Raw genomic sequence first — 19,537 nt, forward strand, 5'->3', positions numbered from 1 at the left:
TGATTGATTTCCCTTAATGAGATTAAGCCTGACCCAACTGTTATTGTCCTGTTTAGTTTTTTTATAATACCTATGTGTTGTATTTACATAGAGGAGCCATTCAGAAAACCAATCAGCTGTTTAACCTGCTTGATGGTTTTTCACTAAATCTTCTTCAGGTATTAGAATGAAAATACAAGTAGCACCTATTTCTTGCTGCATCTGAAAAACTTCTAGAGCTGAAGATGCGTGAGCATCTCTTATTATTTGCTTTCACCTTAAAGTTTTCCCCAAGTACAGAGTGAAAAGAAAACTGGTCAGTTTGAGAGAATCTTATGCTCTTTCAAAAAGAAGAATGTGACAGTGAGAGCACTGGACTTTGCACCCAAAGGCCAATTCTCGCCTGCTTTGCCAGCTAAGATCCACACAACCAAAGGACTTCACTTCTTCAAGCCTCAGTTTCCACATGTGTATAACAGAGATGATAACAGTATTCACAAGGATAGTCTAAGAAATAAGAAAGAATATTCTTGAAAATCACTCAGCATAGTTCCAGGCACATAGGAAGTGTCTGACAAATACTAGCACTTCTATTTCACCAACTTCTTTTGAAGTCAAACCTTTAGCATTTTGAGATAAATATTTAGGTACAGTTTTATATGCAGAAAGTATTTATAATAAACCAAAAATTCACTGAGGAAATTTAAAATCATCTCTCCTAACATTCATTTCCATGTAATCATAATTAATACCTGCAGCCTGAACCTATGAGGCACGCACAGGTCACTGAGGAGCAATGCAGGTTAGAAACTTTACTGCCTCAACATATGAAAGACTCCATTTTTTATTGGCTTTGAAGATTATTTTAAAGCTGGGTTAATTTTATATTTATGTATTCTGAACTGGAGACAAACCTTTCAAGCCCCAGGCCTCACCCTGAAGCACGTTCTGTGAAATCAACCTCTTCCAGAAGAGATGATCTGAATCAAAAGCCAGCCACTATGCTCTCTGAGAAAACTATTTCACAAGCAATGTGTTTCTCTGATCACAGCAGTGCTTTGAAGAATTCAAACATCAACAGAGATGGAGGGGAACATGTGTCTTTCTGAAATGCCAATTTTTCTAAAGCAACCACCCCCAAAACCCTTTAGTCACTTCAAATGGTTTCAAGTGCATACTCAATCAGCCACACTGAAATGAGAGATTGTGATAAATGAACAGAATAATATTTCGAGGTAGAAATCTTTAACAAAACTCAAATGTCAGGCCTTCCAGAAACCATTATTATCACATATATCTGAATGTATAAGTGAATCCATTGTTAACGCTATTCCACTTTAACATGGTATTTATTTTTAACCAATTTAAGAGAAAACTGCAGGGCACTGACATTGAACATTTCACGGATAAGTCTTCATCTTCTGAAGGTATTAGATTGAAAAGCCACTGTCCTTTGAACTAGAGATGCACCGCAATTGGTCTAAGACATTTATTCCAATCCTCACTGCCTCACAAACCAAATTATCCTCTAGAAGTTCAGCTTTAAAACTGCTTCTTTATTACTGCATTCAAAGGGCTAATTTCCAGGGTTTGCAGTTTAGTGCTACGTAGCTTTCGGGAGTTCCCAAGTTCTAATAAATTTTTTTTTACTTACATTTCATGTGTCATCATGTTAAAAGAGAAATATAACACATAAACGTCAGTATGCTGTCTCCAGTAACCCATCCATGGGCACTTATGTGTTTTCCCTGTCTTAACTGTAATGAACATACGAATGCAGATATCTCTTCAAGACACCAACTTCAATTCCTTTCAATCTATACCCAGAAGACGAAATCCACAAGACACAAAAACATAAGTATTGTATGAACTCACTCATATTTGGAATCTAATACAGTCGAACTCTTAGAAGCAGAGAGAAGAATGACAGCTGCCAAGAGCTGGCAGAAAGCAGAAATGGGGATGTAATGGTTAAAGGGCACAAAGTTGCAGTAATGCAAGATAAATAAGTCCTCGAGGTCTCCTGTGCGGTACAATGCCTACAGTTATCAACGCTGCATTGTATACTTCCAATTGCCATGATGGTAGATCTTATGTTAAGTGTTCTTAGCCAACAAAATATTACAACAAAGGACATGGGAGGAAGATTTGGCAGGTGACAGATATTTTACGGTTTCGATAAAATAGTTCTTTATAAAAGTGGTGCTTTCCTTTTCTTTTATTATCAATAACAATACAAGACTAAGAAAATATGATTCCTTATGACACTAATCAAATTAAAAAGTCAAAAGCAAATTGTACTTAAACACTCCATACATGTATACAGAGACAGATATACACAAACACAGAGAGAGGACTCTGCACCTTTCACGTTCTGCAGCCTTGTTCTTGCCTCATTTCTCTTCACCCCATTATATAATGTTCCGTATAAAACCAATGCTTCCTATTCCTTACCGACCTCTCATTCATAAACCAGCTCTCACTCTGTCATGACTCCTTAATCTGATCTTTTTCATTGTTTTGAGGAAGAGAGTAGGAAGAACATCACTCTCCAGTAACACCAATGTCAACAGTCCTGACGCCATCCCCAGCCTAAAGGGGCCCCAGCCCCAGCTGCTGTCTGCTCTCATCACCTCAAGAGAGTTGCTGAGCCACACAGATTTGAACATACTCAAGAATTACAGATTAGAGAGCTCACAATCACAGGGAAAGTGCTGTCTAACACTTAAGACACTAAGAAAATACATATAAAAATCTCTACAAGCAATGTAAAATCATGCATTTAAACAAAGTGAAGAAACAGTCTCCCCAGAGAGAAGATCCTTGATTTGTACCGTTCAGGATGGCAGCCACTAGGCCCACATGGCCACCAAGCATTTGAAATGTGGCCTGTCCAATTTGAGGTGTGCTGGAGGTGCAGAATACACACTGCTAGCCAAAGACGCAGCATAAAATAAGAATGGAAGAAATCTCATCAATGACTTTTTGCCTTGACTACGTGCTTAAATGACAGTATTTTACACATACTGGGTTAAATACACTATTTGAATTAGTGTCTTAACTTTATCTGTTTCTTTTGGCTTTTTTTTTTTTTACCATGGCTGCTACAAAGTTTAATATGTGGATCACATCATGTTTCCACTGGACAGGACTCACCTAGCACTGCCATTCACACTCACCTTCGGGACCTCAGCATTCTCGGGTTAGAGCGCTGATCTCAATTACTGTAGAGACGAATGCAGGTAGATATGAAACAGCGGTTCTCAAAGCATCGTCCCAGAATAAAAGCATAAGTTATCAGCAACTACCCCAGGCCTACAGAATCAGCAGCTCAGGGGTGGAACCCGGCAATCTGTGCTTTAAACAAGCCCTCAGGGGATTCTGACACATGCGCAAGACTGAGAACCATGGACATCGTCTCTGTTCTGTGCTGCTATAACAGAGTAGCTGAAACTGGATGATTTATAAAGAACAGAAACATATTTTCTCACAGTTCTGGAGGCTGGAAGCCCAAGAGCAAAGCATTTGGCATTTGGCGAGGGCATTCTTGATGCGTCCTCAGGTAGCAGAAGGCAGAAGGGCAAGAGAGCCAACAAAGGGATGCTATGTGAAGCCTCTTTCTTAAGGGTCTTAATCCATTAACAAGGGAAGGGCCCTCATGGCCTAAACACCTCTTAATGGTCCCACCTTTTAATACATCACATTAACAACACCTGAGTTTTGGAGGGGACGCATTCAAACCATAGAGATGGGCATAGAAGGAAGTCTACAACAAATGTTCCCAATAAATTGAAATTAGTTTCAAACATGACCATGCTGTGGCCCTACAGCAACCTAGACTTTAGGAAAACAGCTCCTCTGATTCCTTATGGAGCATGAAGACCCCTGAGAAAGGCCTGCTGCTTTGTGGGTGAGGTCAGACTTCCTCAGTTGTCCAGGGCCAGATGTGCTCTAGATCCCATAGGCTGAGCACATGCCAGGCACTAACTAGGGCTGTCACGATGTAGAGAGTCCTACTTTCCAACCCACAGGAAACATGGAATGCAGAAGGAATGAAGAGGAGGCAAGACTGAAGAAAAGAGCATTGAAAACAGTGTGCGGTGTTCTAGAAGACAGGTCATGTAACCACAGGGTCAATGAACAATAAGTACGTTCAAATTCCTTCATTTCAGCGGTGTTACTTTGAGTTGAAAGAGAAAGGAAAAAACAAAGACATTTAACATGAGAACGTAGATAAGCAAAGAAAGGAATACGCAGGAAGGGAATGCAGAAAAAGACAGAAGAAAAAGGTAGGAAAAGGAGAGTAAAACTTAATTATCAACCCATTTCTATATGTGTACATACATATTTGCACAGATGCCACTATACCGTAATATCCTGTTTTATCAATTCTAAGATTAATACTTGTTTGCATTTTAATGACTCTGAAATCAGAATATGTCTTACAATGTCCGGTGTTAGATTTGGTAAAGTTTTGGTATTTGTATTCTGTTCTTGAAATCTCATTTCCAAACACAACAATCCAGATGAAAAAATTTTTTTTTTTACTTTGGTAACCTAATGCTTAGACCATCATTTATATTAAAGTTACATAATGGTGAAAATGTCCATAATCAACAAGTGGATAAAGAAACCATAGTGTGTGTGACACACACACACACACACACACACACACCCTCACACGATGGAATACTACTCAGCCATAAACAGGAATAAACTAATAGCATTCGCAGCAACCTGGATGGAAGTGGGAACTATTATTCTAAGTGAAGTAACTCAGGAATGGAAAACCAAACATTGTATGTTCTCACTCATAAGTAGTAGCTAAGCGATGAGGATTCAAAGGCATAAGAATGACAAAATAGACTTTTGGGACTCGGGGGGAAAGTATGGGAAGGGGGTGAGGGATAAAAGACAACAAATTGGGTTCAATGTACACTGCTCAGGTGACGGGTGCACCAAAATCTCACAAATCACCACTGAGAACTTACTTGTGTAACCAAGTACCACCTGTTCCCTAAAAATCTAGGGAAATTTTTAAAAATAATAATAAAAATAAGGTAATTTAATGATTAGAGATCATTTTTTAAAAAGAAAATTATGCTCATTCAGATCCATCCAATTGTGTTTTATCTCCCTACATAAGGCATGTTAATCAGGAATAATATGAAAAATTCAGCTAAGAAGAGGCTTCAGACACATATTCCAGAATTCTTATTAATAGCACTCAGGACAATGTATGATGGGCTTAACGGTCTACACTATACTTCAGCTGAAGTCCACACCTCCCTGTATCACAGCTATTATGCATTTAATAGGAAACCATTATGATTGAGAACTTCTTCAAAGTTGCTAGTGCCAATATTATCCTACAGCAGGTGATACACGTCAAGATACCAATTCTTTCCATAATAATATTCAGCAGCTTAATCACATACATAAACTTTATGATATAGAAGAAAACAATGTTCTTTAATTCAATGCAAATTTTCAAATTTCTCAATATAATCAGCTATGTTTTACGCCACCTGTCATTCATCATTCCTTCTGCTATTTTATACATCAAGCATCTCTCTCCTCCACTTCTCAATGTTTGAGACTTCTCGATTTTTCTTGGTCTAACTCATAGAATCACATCCTCTAACTCAAAGAATCACGCCTATAATCCCAGCACTTTGGGAGGCTGAGGCGGGTGGATCATGAGGTCGAGAGATCGAGACCATCCTGGTCAACAAGGTGAAATCCCGTCTCTACTAAAAATACAAAAATAGGCTGGGCATGGTGGTGCGCGCCTGTAGTTCCAGCTACTCGGGAGGCTGAGGCAGGAGAATTGCTTGAACCCAGAAGGCAGAGGTTGCGGTGAGCCGAGATCGCGCCATTGCACCCCAGTCTGGGTAACAACAGCGAACCTCCATCTCAAAAAAAAAAAAAAAAAAGAATCACAACCTCTTCCTTTGATTCCTCTCACTTCCGTTGCCTTATTTGGATCTTTTTCATTTTTTGCTCTGCTTCCTGTGAAATTCTATGAGCAGCACCAAGCAAAGCATTCAAGGACAGACTGATTTATATTCTTCTAAGATTGTAACTTTTTTCTTAACCACTCTAACTTGCATTTTAATATACGTAAATGTGTGTCTTTGTGTGTCTATGTTTCAACTCTGCTGCCGTCTGAACAGATGCTGTGATGGCGCTCCATGCTAACAGCACCTAAATCTTTTCCTTGAGAAGTACAGCTAATCAAAAAGTCATCTATTTTCAAGGGCAGCTGAGATTATTCCTTCCAATGCGCACTCCTCCAGCTTCGGCTTTCATGTGGGAAGATACGGTTTTACCTCCCAATAATCAGGGAGCATGACTTTACTAGGTTAGAATTAATCAGACTTTGTCACTGGCCTATTTCAAGGAAAAATACAAAGCCAGGTTCCCTTTGAAGCTGGAGAGCCTAAGGCACAATAATCTCCCTCTGGATCTTAACATAACACACTGGCCAGTACAGTATTACAATATTGTATATCTAGAGGAACAGTTAACACTCTCAATACAGTTCAGCAGTAAGATGGCAAATGCTGGCAACGGAATCCTTAAAGGAATTCTAGATGGAAATGAAAATTTGGAGCATGCAACAAGGCTACACCTTTCAATAAATTAAAATTTGCTGTGATTATAAAGAAAAAAATTTTTTTAAGATGGAGTTTCGTTCCTGTTGCCCAGGCTGGAGTGCAATGGCTCAATCTTGGCTCACTGCAATCTCCGCCACCCAGGTTCAAAGCAATTCTCCTGCCTCAGCCTCCCAAGCAGCTGGGATCACAGGAGCCCACCACCAGGCCCAGCTAATTTCTGTATTTTTTAGGAGAGACAGGGGTTTCACCACATGGGCCAGGCTGGTCTCGAACTCCTGACCTCAGGTGATCCGTCCACCTCAGCTTCCCAAAGTACTCAGATTATAGGCATGAGCCACTGCACCCGGCAAAGAAAAAAATGTTCACTAAAAGATCTGATGTACTTTTAGGAAATTACCCCTCAATAAAGTAATGCTGAACAAATATGACTAAGGACATTCAGCTCATCTACTTCGTTCTCAAGTTTATAATCTCTCCTGTGGCTAAATCCAGTTAATACTTTTTATCCTTAACTGAATGTGTGTGCAGAATCTGACACTCATGATCTCTCTACTCCTTCTTGAAACTCGCCTCTCCCATAGCTTCTCTAACCATCACATGAGGCTCCTGTGTTTTTCCACTTGTCAAGCCATTCCCTGGGGACACTCTTACAGTGCACACCCCTGGTTAGAGGCCACTCCCTCATCCTCTGAAGGAGCTCCTCTTCTACACTAACTGCTTCACCCACCACTTGTATACCATACCCCTTCTTGGATGTCTTAAAGGCATCTCAAACTCTCCATATTTGCAACCATAAACTTGGCATCTTCTCCATGAAGGCTGCTCTTCCTTCTTGATTCCTTATCATGGTAGAGAGCAACAGCTTACATGTGCCAGTCAACCAAGCCAAAACCAGGGGAGGCCCAGTGACAAGGGGGTCTTTCCTCCCCAAATCCTTCCTATGTCATCAGTCACACGGTTCTGCTTTAACTTCCTTATTATTGCTAAAGTCACTCCCTTCCCTCTGTCTCACTGCCACATGATCCACATCTTCACACTGCAGCTACGGAGTGTTTCTTGAATTTAAACTTGTTCACATCTCTCTCCTCCTTACAACATTCCTGTGATTCTCCGCCACCTTCAGGAGAAAACCCAAACCCATGGCACCACCCTGAGGCTCACTGAGGAAGGCGCCTGCTCCCCTCTCCGACCCCCTCACATCATAGGCTCTCCACGCTTACTGCAAGCATTTCCAAAATGCACTCTGTATTCTCTGGCTTCCCTGCCAGACACAAGCATACAGACACTTTTCCCCTGTTGGCAATTCCCACAAATACTCAGGCAATACCACCTTCTTGGCTTGGGAAAGACCTCTAGATAACTAACTCTCATCCAGGCACCTTTCCTATGTGCTACCTCAAGACTATGTCTGTACCATCCCACAGTGCTGGACTGGGTTTTTCTTTTAATGTACACCTATGTATCAGCCAGCCTTTCGCCCTAGATGGTGAATTCTTTGAGAGTATCTTACTGATCTCCTCTTGTCAGTACTGATTACAGTAACTGGCACAGAGCAAATGTCAAATAATTGACAAATAAATGAAGGAATGCATGAATCAATGGACAAGTTATCCAAATCACTCTCAAAGGAGCAATTTCACATGCTAACAACTACCTATGAGACGGATAAAGAAATGGAAGCTAGAACTATGACATAATTACCTTACTATATCAATAAATCGCTCTTATTAACAGGGTCAATGACAAGTAAAGGCAAATGAATGTGTCCTCGTATCATAAAACATACTGTAATGTTAAGCCTCGGGGTTTTGAAATTTGGGTATCTATGATTTGGGGCTATCTGCAACAACAACAAAGAAATGTGTATGTATCCTTGAGTCAAACTGTAGGAAAAGCAAATGTAGAGGGAAGTTTGATGTTTTACAAGTGTCATTCATAGAACAACAGCACCTGTATGACCCATGGCCCCCGCACAGGCTGCAGTCCCTGAGTCTGACCTGAATGGGGTGGCATTCACCACCGACCACACATGCCTGCGAATTCCAGATTCCTTCTCTGCTTCAGAAATACAAAGTCAGCAAGAGAAGTGACCTGGAGTGACCAGATGGCAAACAGGAGCGAATTACATGGGGTCCTACCAGTTTAGAAGAGTTTTAGGAAGGATACCTCAGGAAGTATCAGCCTCAGGAAAGTGTCCCAGGGTGTCTCCTCCCATTCTTACTATGTGATTCTTCTCTGTCCATATTCTTTTCTTGGGTGTCTCATTTGTTTTGTTATTCTGCTCTTTTTTTTGACGCTAAGGATCCCTAAATCTGCACATCAGGCCTCAGCTGCTGAAGTTCTTGTTATGCGTTTCTAACTGTCTGAGGGAAACAAAACTCCTCCAACTGGGGATACAGAACATAACACAGTAAAGGGCAGAAACCGCGGTAACACTGCTGGGGACTTCCTAACAAGGCCTCATGTAGAAAGAAGGTCTCAAAGGAAGTGCAATGTTGAAAAGGGCACACCAAAAGGGGGCAGTAGTTAAGCACCCAGCACTGACATCGCACATGACTGGATGGATCTCCAAATCCACCCTTACTGCCTGTTCCTGCAGGCAAAGGTTTATTAATTTGCCTAGGCCTCAATCACCTCATCTGAAACCTGGGAATGATAATGGAAGTCACCATAACATGGGATCAACTGTCCTATTCACAGATTGTTTTCAATATGTCTAAAAAACCTCTAGTGTTTCCTAAATCTAAAAAACAAAACAAAATACACTTGACTACTCTAAACGTTGTACCTAAATCCCTCCTTTCCTTTCCCATTCAGCTTCTAGAAAGATGGTCTATATGTTTATTCTTGTGGACCATAAAGATGGTCCGTGTTTATTCTTGGTCCCTCTACGTTCAGCTCAACATTCTATGGAAACATCTCCCTTGGGTTAACAGTGGCCTAACTGGTGACTACAGCACTTGTTCACGCATCTTGTTTGCAATGATGAGGCAAAATCAGAAAAGAAAAGAAGGCTTTCACCATGGTAGGAGCCTAAAAGCAAACTTCTTGGATGGGCTACTTACCTGGAGAAAGCAGAAACAGCTCAGTGGAAGGGATGGAGGAAGAGTGGTATTGGAGAAGGGAAGCCAAGGTCCGCAAGAGAGGAGGATATAAAACTAGAATCAAGCAGTGAGCGTGCCCAGCCAGGGAAACATCATGTCTCAAAGGACAAGAACAAGTCAAGATCCAGAATTTAAGCCAGATGAAAGGCAGAAGTTCAGAGTCGAGGAACTCTGATCACCTGGGCCCATTTTTTAAAGTGGCTGTAATTATTTGATGCTTGGGTGGGCAGCACTTGTCCTACTGAAATTCTCCACAGCATTTCTCAGTATTAACCACCCCTGTCCTCCACATCTTGGCAACCCTTCCTCTCTGTTCTTCTCAAGACCCTGGGTCTTTAGTTCTTAAGGAGGCATCATCTCCCCCATCTCCACTGCAGTGTTGCACTCAGCAGGGACTATCTTCTTGTCTTCCTACTCAGCGTAAGCTACCATGCCAGGAATTGCTAACTCACCTGATCACTGAATCTGTTTTTTTCTTCTTCTTGGGGATGAAGCTAGAATGCACTTCCCACCTTCCCCTGCAGTTAGGGTAGTCATGTGACCAGTTGTAGCCAACAGAAAGTAAGTATAAGTGGAGCTCACTGTTTCCATCACTGGACCTCAAAAGATCCCTGTTGAGAACATACTGTTCTCACCAATGGCGACTGTGGGAGGAAGGCAGTGCAGATGGAAGCATTTCTTTCAACCTGGTTCCCTGAAAGACTACACAGAGAAAAGCCTTCACTGCAAATCAGAAACACATATGTTGGATTTTATGTGAGTATGAAATAAATTTCTGCTGTGTTAAGTCACTGACATTTTGAGGTTTATCTGGTGTTGCAGCCATCATCTTCACTGTTAAGTCGCAAATCGAGATATCATGAGTCCAAAACTCTAGGCTTAACATTAGACCCAAATTTCTAACTTCTTTCCTCTCCTTTACCAGACTTTAATATTTTACAGGAATTATTCCATATGCCTCTTGGACGTGGTTGGGTTTCTTCCATATGTGTTTCCAGAGCACCTTATTTATTATCATTTTAACTGTCTAGTCATCTGCCTCTAACTCTATGGTGAACTTTTTGAGGGTAAAGACTGTGTTTTACTCTTGTTAACCTCTGTGTCCATTTGGCATTCAGGAAGGGTTTCTTTGTGTCCTTCGTTTTTAAATTAAAAGCAATGTGTATTTAGTGGTACTAAAAAGAGAACACATCACCAGTGGTAAGTGGTGTTGGTAGCATATACCCCTATTTGAAGTGATGAGAAGAGCCCTTTGTCTTCACAGTTGTTTTTCTCAAACCTGTATCCCAAGTCTAACCATGTGAAGCATAGTCTCCTATAAGAACAAATAGATGAATGACTAAATGTAGGAACCAGGATTTGTCATATAAAAATATGAAGGTTCAAAGGTGTTATGATCAGAGTTCATAAAATAATAAGGGCTATGAGGAGGAGAGGCTGAGTGGGGAAATGTTTAGATTAATCCCTAACAAAACAGAAATTAAGAGAAATTATTAAATGTTGGAAGAAGGATTTTTTTAATATTTCAGGACAAACTAAAAAAAGCTTTACTAAGAAGTAAGAAATAATGGGGAATATTTAAAAGCTACCAAAGAAACCTTGGTTTGCTGAGAGTATTTCCCAACCCTTTTGAGTTTGATCACAAAAGAACAATATAGCTCTCCAGAATGTATCCATGCCTTAGCGAGATCCCTGAAAGACAGGAGATACTTAAAGCCCCTTTTGTAATATCGAGATCATGGTTTAAATACATTAGAGTGATGCTGCCTCATGCTCCACCAGCTAACTCCACCAGACAACTCACTCGGGTGCTCCTACCCACTGCGCAGTAGCCTTTAGGGCACCTACGCAGAGTCCAAGGCAGGGAGTGGGTGACCAAAAGTGGAGCTAGAAAACAATCCAGAATTTTCCAGGGCATTCCTCCTGGGTCCTCCACCTCTACATATGCAGAACTTTCCTGTACACACCAAGGCAAAACCATTACAAAGCCTATGTGTGACTTACAGAAATAATCAGCATCCCTACTTTACTTCCAGACGTTCTCCTCTCCACACCTGGGGAAATTCACATAAAGAAATAACTCGACTAATCCAAAGTTTTCTCCTTCCCCGATTTCTATTAACTCTTTAAAAACTAACTTTTGAAATATAGACCATAAATGAGTGTTGGGTTCTGTCCATCCTTGACCTTTCAATCACTTTAACTAGTTCAAGCCATTTAACTTTCATCTGGAAAGCTATGACAGACCTAAAGGGAGCTAAAACATAAACAGGCATCTTCCTTTCTCAGAAACAATGTTTAACTCAGAACTTCACTCTGAAAGATTCAAAGTAGCACACTCACCTGTAGCTGAGATATAGTTAAAGGGTATCGGAATAATATCCAGGTGACACCTTCACTGCAAGGTGGGATGGTGAGAGAGCCTTCATACACCCAGTAATCCCGCAGCAGAGGGTCTATACGGCCACGTGGACGTGTCATGAAAAGGCAAGTGAAACAGTAACAATCCTGATGACTCCAACAATTTCCAAAATCACAAACTGTCCAAATGACACTTCAAAGATGGAAGTCATTTTCAGATTAGAGCCCCACAATATTAAACTACTCGTTGTGGAGAAAATAATGGATAAAAAACATGATGAATTCTCTATTATTTACAGTGATTTCTATCAGTGGATTACAGAATAAACCTGTCAAGTTTAAGCACTTTAGAAACGTATGTATATTTTGAGTTTTTTTTACTTTATTAAAGAATTTACCTGATTGATTTGTATCTAATATTTATTGAATGTTTACAATGTGTCAGCAATTTACATTAATTTATTTAACCATCACAACAAACCAGTGAGATAGGTAGCATTATTAATGTTATTTTTCAGATGGGGAATAATAACATCAGTAGTTTGCCTAAGGTCACTCAGCTAATAACCACTGGCAGTCAGGATTCGAACTTGGGCAGTCTGGTTTCATAGCCTGTATTTTTTTTTTAAGAGACAGGGTCTGGCTCTGTTACCCAGGCTGCTGGAGTGCAGTGGTGCGATCATGAACCACTGCATCCTCAAACTGCTGGCTTCAAGCAATTATCTCACCTCAGCCTCCCAGGCAGGGACTATGGGTGCACACCACCACAGCCAGCATTTTTTTTTCCTTTCTTTAGAGTGTGGTATGGCTATGTTGCCTAGGCAAGCCTCAACCTCTTGGCCTCAAGCAATCCTCCCACATCAGTCTCCAAAAGTTTTGGGATTACATAGGTGAGGGCCATCACGTCCGTCTGAAAGCCTGTATTTTTAACCATTCAGTTCTAGCTACCTCTATACTACTTCTTCAACAGCAAAATATCAAAACCATATTATAATAGGACAAAATGAATCATTCTTATGAAATCCTTTAGCTCTGCATTAGAGGAATTTATGATTAAATATGATTAATAAATGTTTAACATATCATAGAAATTGGTTTGTTGTAGAGCAATTAAATGCAGAAAACAGAAGATACAATGCATCAACCTATTTGGTTTTGTTTGAAACACTAAGACACAACACATAATTTGGGCAGAGAAATGTGAAGACCAAAATTTATATGCGACAAACTTTTAAATCATATCCTGAGTATTTTATGTATAATTGTTACCTGCACACATATACAATTAGAATAATGTATAATAATAGTATTACTGCAGAGAGGTAATCTTTTAAAATTAGATACAAAGTTCATTTTACTGTAAAGATTAAGAACTCTACTGAACAATCTTAGAAGTACATCAGGGTTTTTGTTTGTTTGAGCCAGAGTTTCACTTTGTCACCCAGGCTGGAGTGTAATCATGTGATCTCGGCTCACTGCAACCTCCACCTCCTGGGTTCAAGCAGTTCTCTTGCTTCAGCCTCCTGAGTAGCTGGGATTACAAAGGTGAGCCACCACACCAAGCCAGTTATTTTATTATACTGGTGCTTTGCACAGAAGTAGCAATTTTTACAAATGACAATCCTAAGAAAGCTCTTGACAGATCAACAGAACTAGGGGCAAAGTGTCTCTTTATTACTTCAAAAGGTTTATACATTTAGAGTAATCTGGAAATGGTAGCTGCTAATGAGAATATAAATTGCAAAAAAAATTATTAACTAACAACATATCGTTTTATACAGTCTGCAAAAAACAATGTGACTATAGCCACGGCTAAAATTCATTTTAATGCATCAGATAAATACTCACCTGGTAATAAAGTGTTAGGGTTAAAGCAAGGTATTGTTTTGGACTTCCCCTGAAAAAGAAAAAAATATTTACCCAATGTTAATGTAATCGTTCTAGATTTTAGAATTAAAAATGTATTAGAAAAAATGTAGGATGAAGTGTTTTATGAATGGCCTCATCAGGTCCCACCCATTTGTTGGTGTTTCCTTCTACCTACTCATTCGAGTAGTATCGTCTGGTTCCTGCTGTGATTCTACTACTATTTTCTTTGCTACCATAGTTCAATTCTCCCTGTAAGTCCTGGTGAGAAACCTACAATTGGTGCCCATCTGCCCCCACATCGGTTACTTTTTCTGCTCTAAGCACAATTCATATCAGAGATTTGGGCTAAATTCTTACCATAAAATGCCTGAACTCTGGGTGGGGGGATTTTCAAAATGCCTTTCCTCCTGCTTAATTTCACTGCAGCTCCTAACCTTTTTGGCATCACACCCTGGCTTCCAGCTTCCTGTTTTGTCCTATTTGGATTTGGTGCTTCAGCTCTGGGATCTATGCCAGATGCTGGTATAGATCACACCTAGAAAGGGAGATCTAAAACACATGGAAATATTCTGTTCCAATCAATGTTTATTAAAGCTGGATTTAAATTTCAAGGGAGTCATTTGTACCCTTATTCAACAATTCACATTTAAGATCATCATTTTAAATCATGTCATTTAAACTGCCTAGACTTTAGAGGCAATTGGCCCTGTCAAGTGAATCAGATTTTTCTTAAAAGATTACTGTATTGATCAGTCATAAAAGAATTGTGAAGTGACAGGAAAAAAAGATTACTGTATTGATAACAGATGTAACAGGGAGAGCTACTGCATAACCTCCAAGTCCCTTCCTGATTTCCTGGGACTATTTTACACAGTAAAGACTCTAGCTTACTTGCCTCCCTGATCCTCCTGAGTTCCATAGTGATTGGTGTCCTATTACATGGTAAAATAAATTTTCTCAGCCCATTGCAACTATACAAATACAAGTCAAAACGTGCCCTCGACCATCTTCTTATCAGTTTCTTTTGTCTGGACTGGGCTTCCCTTGGAAGCTGGGTTCATTACAAACCTAATCAGGAGACCTTCAGTGAAGGTTCTGCCTGGTTCAGGATACCCTGGGCTGTGCCAGTGTAAAGCTAATTCAAATTGATCTTTCTTAGAACTGGATTTGGGTCTCTGGATCTCCTGCAATCAAACACGTTCAACCCCTGCTCTGTATCTCCAGCAGCCCTACAAGACTAGACTACTCCCCTCCCCAAGATCACTCACATTCAGCTGACTATAAGCATGAGCCAAAAAGGCACTGCTTATAAGAGAGATTGGCATTGGCTTCCTAGCAATGCTGGGTCATATCATTGCAGGGACATGTTGATCACCTTCTCTTGTATATAATCTTACCACATATGTGTACTTGTTTTCTTTTTTAAAATTTATTTAACATAAATGCTTTGAAATATGATTCCCCAAATTTGTATTTGTTTCATTTATACAACTTTCCTATAGCATGCAGGTAGGAAAGGGTTAACCCAGCAGGCCTGAGTTGCTCAAACCTTGCACATCCCAGATCAAGGCCTGTCTTCAGGACTAACTCTTGTCTCCTGGGATATAACCTCTGAGTGTGGAATATTCTACCTGATATAAGTGTTTCTGTGTGCCTGCAGACTTGGGCCATGCTGTATTTATGATGAACTCCTGCTGTTACATGCCTGAGGCCTCAAGACATACTGTACCAATTGGAACAGAGAAGCTGATGCTGATAATGTGACTTACAGAGAAGAGGGCAGGGAGAGGGTTGCTGCTAGAGGTTGAGCATCTGAGGTCAGTTATGTTGCAGGCATTTTGTGATTGCATGACTGACCTCTAATAAATCTCTAGACACCAAGGCTAGAGTGCGCTTCCATAGTTGGCAACACTTCACACATGTTGTGACCCATCATTGCGAGGGGAATCAGGGGCATCCTCATGTGATTCCCCAGGGAGGGGACACCTGGAAGCTTGTGCCCTGTTTCCCCCGGACTTCATTCCATGCACCTCTTCCCTCTGCTTTTCGATCTGTTTCTTTTCACTGCAATAAACCATAACCCCAAGGACAGCAGCTTTTCTGAGGTCTGTGAGTCCTTCCAACACAGCACCGAGCCCACAGGTGGTCACAGGGACCTCCTACATGAGCAGCTTTTCTGAGGTCTGTGAGTCCTTCCAACACAGCATCGAGCCCACAGGTGGTCACAGGGACCTCCTACATGAGCAGCTTTTTTGTATTACTTTAAATAATGACTTACCTTATACTGAATATCCTGGAGGATTTCAGTCACAGCCTTCAAGCCAACATGCTCCTTTCCTATCTGCAAAATATAAAGCATAAACCACAACCACAGCATTTTTAAGTGTTTAGCTTAAACTCAACAAAACGAACAGAACTTGGCTCCAGTCCATCTGAATGCCCTTTCTGAGGACTAATTAAATGGCCTTTTATTAATAACTAGGTCAATATCTACTAAAGGTAATTAAAGTTGTAATGGAAGCTAGTATAATGAAGTATTAGATATGTAAATGTCCAGAAACTCATTCTAAATTCTTCTTACTATGTATAGGAATCACTCACTTTGCTATATATATCAAATTATAAAATACTATTATATAAAAATACCAAGGACATTTTTGAATGAAAACTACTCAGTACATGTTCAAACCCTTCCATGTTTAACTTTGGCATGTATAGATCACTGCTATAAAGATTTTAACAATACTGAAAAATTATATTAACTTAGAAAAGCAGATAGGTGATTTTGTTGTTAAATTCACCAAAATCAAGAACTTTCTTGATTACTACTGGTCATAATAATATAACTACCTTTCTATTCTTAAATAAATAAGAATATGCTTTTCATAGCCTTCTTTTAAAAAACATATCACTATATATTATTAGTACATAAAATTCTCCCAAAAAATTAGACAAAAAAATTCTAATATTTAATATTCTTGACTTCGCCTTTAGAAACTTTAAGTGAAATCTGACCAATTTCTAATGGTCCATGATAATGGAAGAGAGTAATGGAGATCATTTAGAACCTCAAATAAGCAATCACTGCTTTTGTCAGCTTTTCTCCTTCCACACAGATATTTGGAGAACGACCTAAGAGAAGCTAGAGTAGCTGCCAATATGTTCACATTCTCTGTTTCTCTTGACATTACCCAACTGCAAAACAGGCCAGCTGAAAGAGCATCCAAAGGGACAGGAGAGAGATGAGAAATGCTCTACCTACGATAGCCTGTCAGCTCTAAACAATCAAGACATGAACTATTTTCTAAGCTTCGACAATTATTCCTGAGTTAGGCTCTAAAAACAGAAAATAAATTTTCTAAAGTTAAAAAAAATTAAAAACCTAATGCATATGTACCTGTGGGTGCAGCAGCCTGGAATTTTAGGCAGAAGTCATTACCCGTTCTTCAGGAGAAAATGGACCTCTCTTTGTCTTACTGGTTTAACCTTCCTATAGTACTGGGAAGCCTACGTCTGCACTTGGGGTCTGTGTTCATCTCAGCATCTCCTGTCGGGCTGTAAACTCTTTGAAGCATCCACATGTAAACACGAAGGCCACTCAATGTGGCAGCTGAGGAATAGGCTCACTTTGCAAATGGACTGCCTGGATTCCAATCTTGACTCGGCCACCTCTTAGCTGTGTGAACTTAAGCGAGTGTATTTAACCTTTACATCCTTCCACTTCCTCGTAGGGAGGAATAAAATCCTCATGGGGAGGATAAAAATGATAGGGTTGAAGATAAGATTAAATCAAACAATGACTGTAGGGCTTGGGTCATCATAATTCACTTAATATCCATTATTAATTTACTCTAGATGCGCTACAGCATCAAATATAGTTTTTCCATATAACAGCACTTAACGACTATTACCAGCTCCTTTTAACTATAAAGACTCTATTTTATGGGCAAAACGTAATATCCTGAAAACTCTATAACCTCTGTTCTTACTCCATCTCTTCCTTTCCTTCCTTGTCAAATTTTTGTATGAAGAAACTATAACCAGCAAAAGGCAAGTTCTGATGATAATCTCCACACCCCAACTGCTAAAATTGTGCAAGCAACTGTTCAGATAGCACAACCTGATACCAAGAGCCCACTAGAAACCTTGAGAAGAACTCATTTCTCACCTCTCACCTTTGCCATCCTTCACCACCACCGGAAATACAAACCACTTTGGTCTGTTTTCCTCGCCTGGCATCTCAGCCCTGAACCTCCCATTTTTTTCACTTCTAACTCAATCTCTCCTTATCTTCCACTGCACTTTCTGAAACAGAACAACTCTGCATTTCTGCCAGCCTCTCCCACCACCTCCCAATCTACCTGAACCCCTCAGGTCTGCCCGAGGCCACAGCTCTTTTGCAGGCCTTTCTAGTGGAAGTCCCCCAGGAAGACAGACTGAAGGCCACAGTCAGTGCATTCCTGCTCTCTTCAGTGTGACTCTGACCCATGTGCTTGAGCCATCCTCCCAAGGGGACCATCCTCTGAGGCTACCATGCCCTCCTTCTCCCTTACTGACCCACTAGACCATCCCTCCCAAGCATCACCTCCTTGCTGTCACCCTGAATGACTTCAGCATCCAGGGGGTGACCCATCTCCTCCCTGGCCTAAGTCTTCTCAGCCCTCACTCTGTGGCCTTCTGTCCCATTCACCTCAGCAAACCAACCCTGAGGGGACTCCTGGTATGTGCTCTCATTCCGAAAAATTCAACTCTGAAAGACTGGCCTCTCTGACCGGATGCCCCAGGCCAGCCAGCTCTCCTGCTCTTTCCTCTCTCACCTCCTCTGATCACCAGGAGCCAAGGCTTGCATGTCCTTGTGGCTTCTTCTCCTTCCCCCTCCTGCCTAGACGTGGGACTGGCTAAACAGAATGAGATCTCTCCAACCACTCTCCATTCTTTAATCCTTTTACTTCCTACGTCATCTGCTCTGTGATGGATCAACACAACAACTTACTAGAACTCTCTACTCCTTTACCTGCATAAAAAACAACCCACCATACCCTGTCCTGTATGATCTGGGGTGTCCTATCCCAAGGGGGATTCCCTCAGTGACTGCCAAGTCTATTATCATCCCCTCCTGAGCTATTTCGAGACTCAATCCCACACCAGGCTTTCTTTGCTCTATAAATAATTCTGCTTTGTGTGTCTCAGAGATAATAAAGGTCGTCAGCATGAACTTTCTTAACATCCTGCCTTTCACATCCTGCCTGAATCGGCCCCATTTGTGCCCACCCTTTCCTTCTGGCCCTCTATTTTGGAGAAGGGGTGGGTTTCCTCCTATCTGAGATTAGTCCATCCACATAAGCTCTCCATCCCGTGCCCTCTTCCCTCCTCCAGGACTTTTCCACCTTAGTGACACCCTCTCTTGCCAGTATTTTTAATCTCTATGTCTGCAATAGCTCTTATTGCTCGGGGGTGGGGGGGAGGGAACCACAGGCAGATCTCAGATCTCAAAAGATTCACTGGACATCATCACTAGTTACTGCCCCATCTGTCCTTCCTTCCTTCAGCCAAGCTTCTTGGAAGGAAAATCTACTCAATGTCTCCGACTTCCTCCCTCCCATT

General features: G+C 40.8%; 1 protein-coding gene across 2 annotated transcripts in view; it reads right to left on the reverse strand.

The window, feature by feature from the left end:
- Positions 1-19,537, reverse strand: part of CA8 (carbonic anhydrase 8) — a 93,736-nt gene that overhangs the window by 21,586 nt on the left and 52,613 nt on the right. For both annotated transcript variants that reach the window (XM_054246779.2, XM_078353567.1), the window contains exons 5-7: positions 16,212-16,274; positions 13,913-13,961; positions 12,047-12,159 (exon numbers count right to left, since the gene is read on the reverse strand). In XM_054246779.2, the coding sequence (XP_054102754.1) occupies positions 12,047-12,159; positions 13,913-13,961; positions 16,212-16,274 (225 nt within the window). The remainder of the gene's footprint in view (positions 1-12,046; positions 12,160-13,912; positions 13,962-16,211; positions 16,275-19,537) is intronic.

Source organism: Callithrix jacchus, chromosome 16 (assembly GCF_049354715.1).
Source record: "Callithrix jacchus isolate 240 chromosome 16, calJac240_pri, whole genome shotgun sequence".
NCBI classification, from domain to species: Eukaryota; Metazoa; Chordata; class Mammalia; order Primates; family Cebidae; genus Callithrix; species Callithrix jacchus.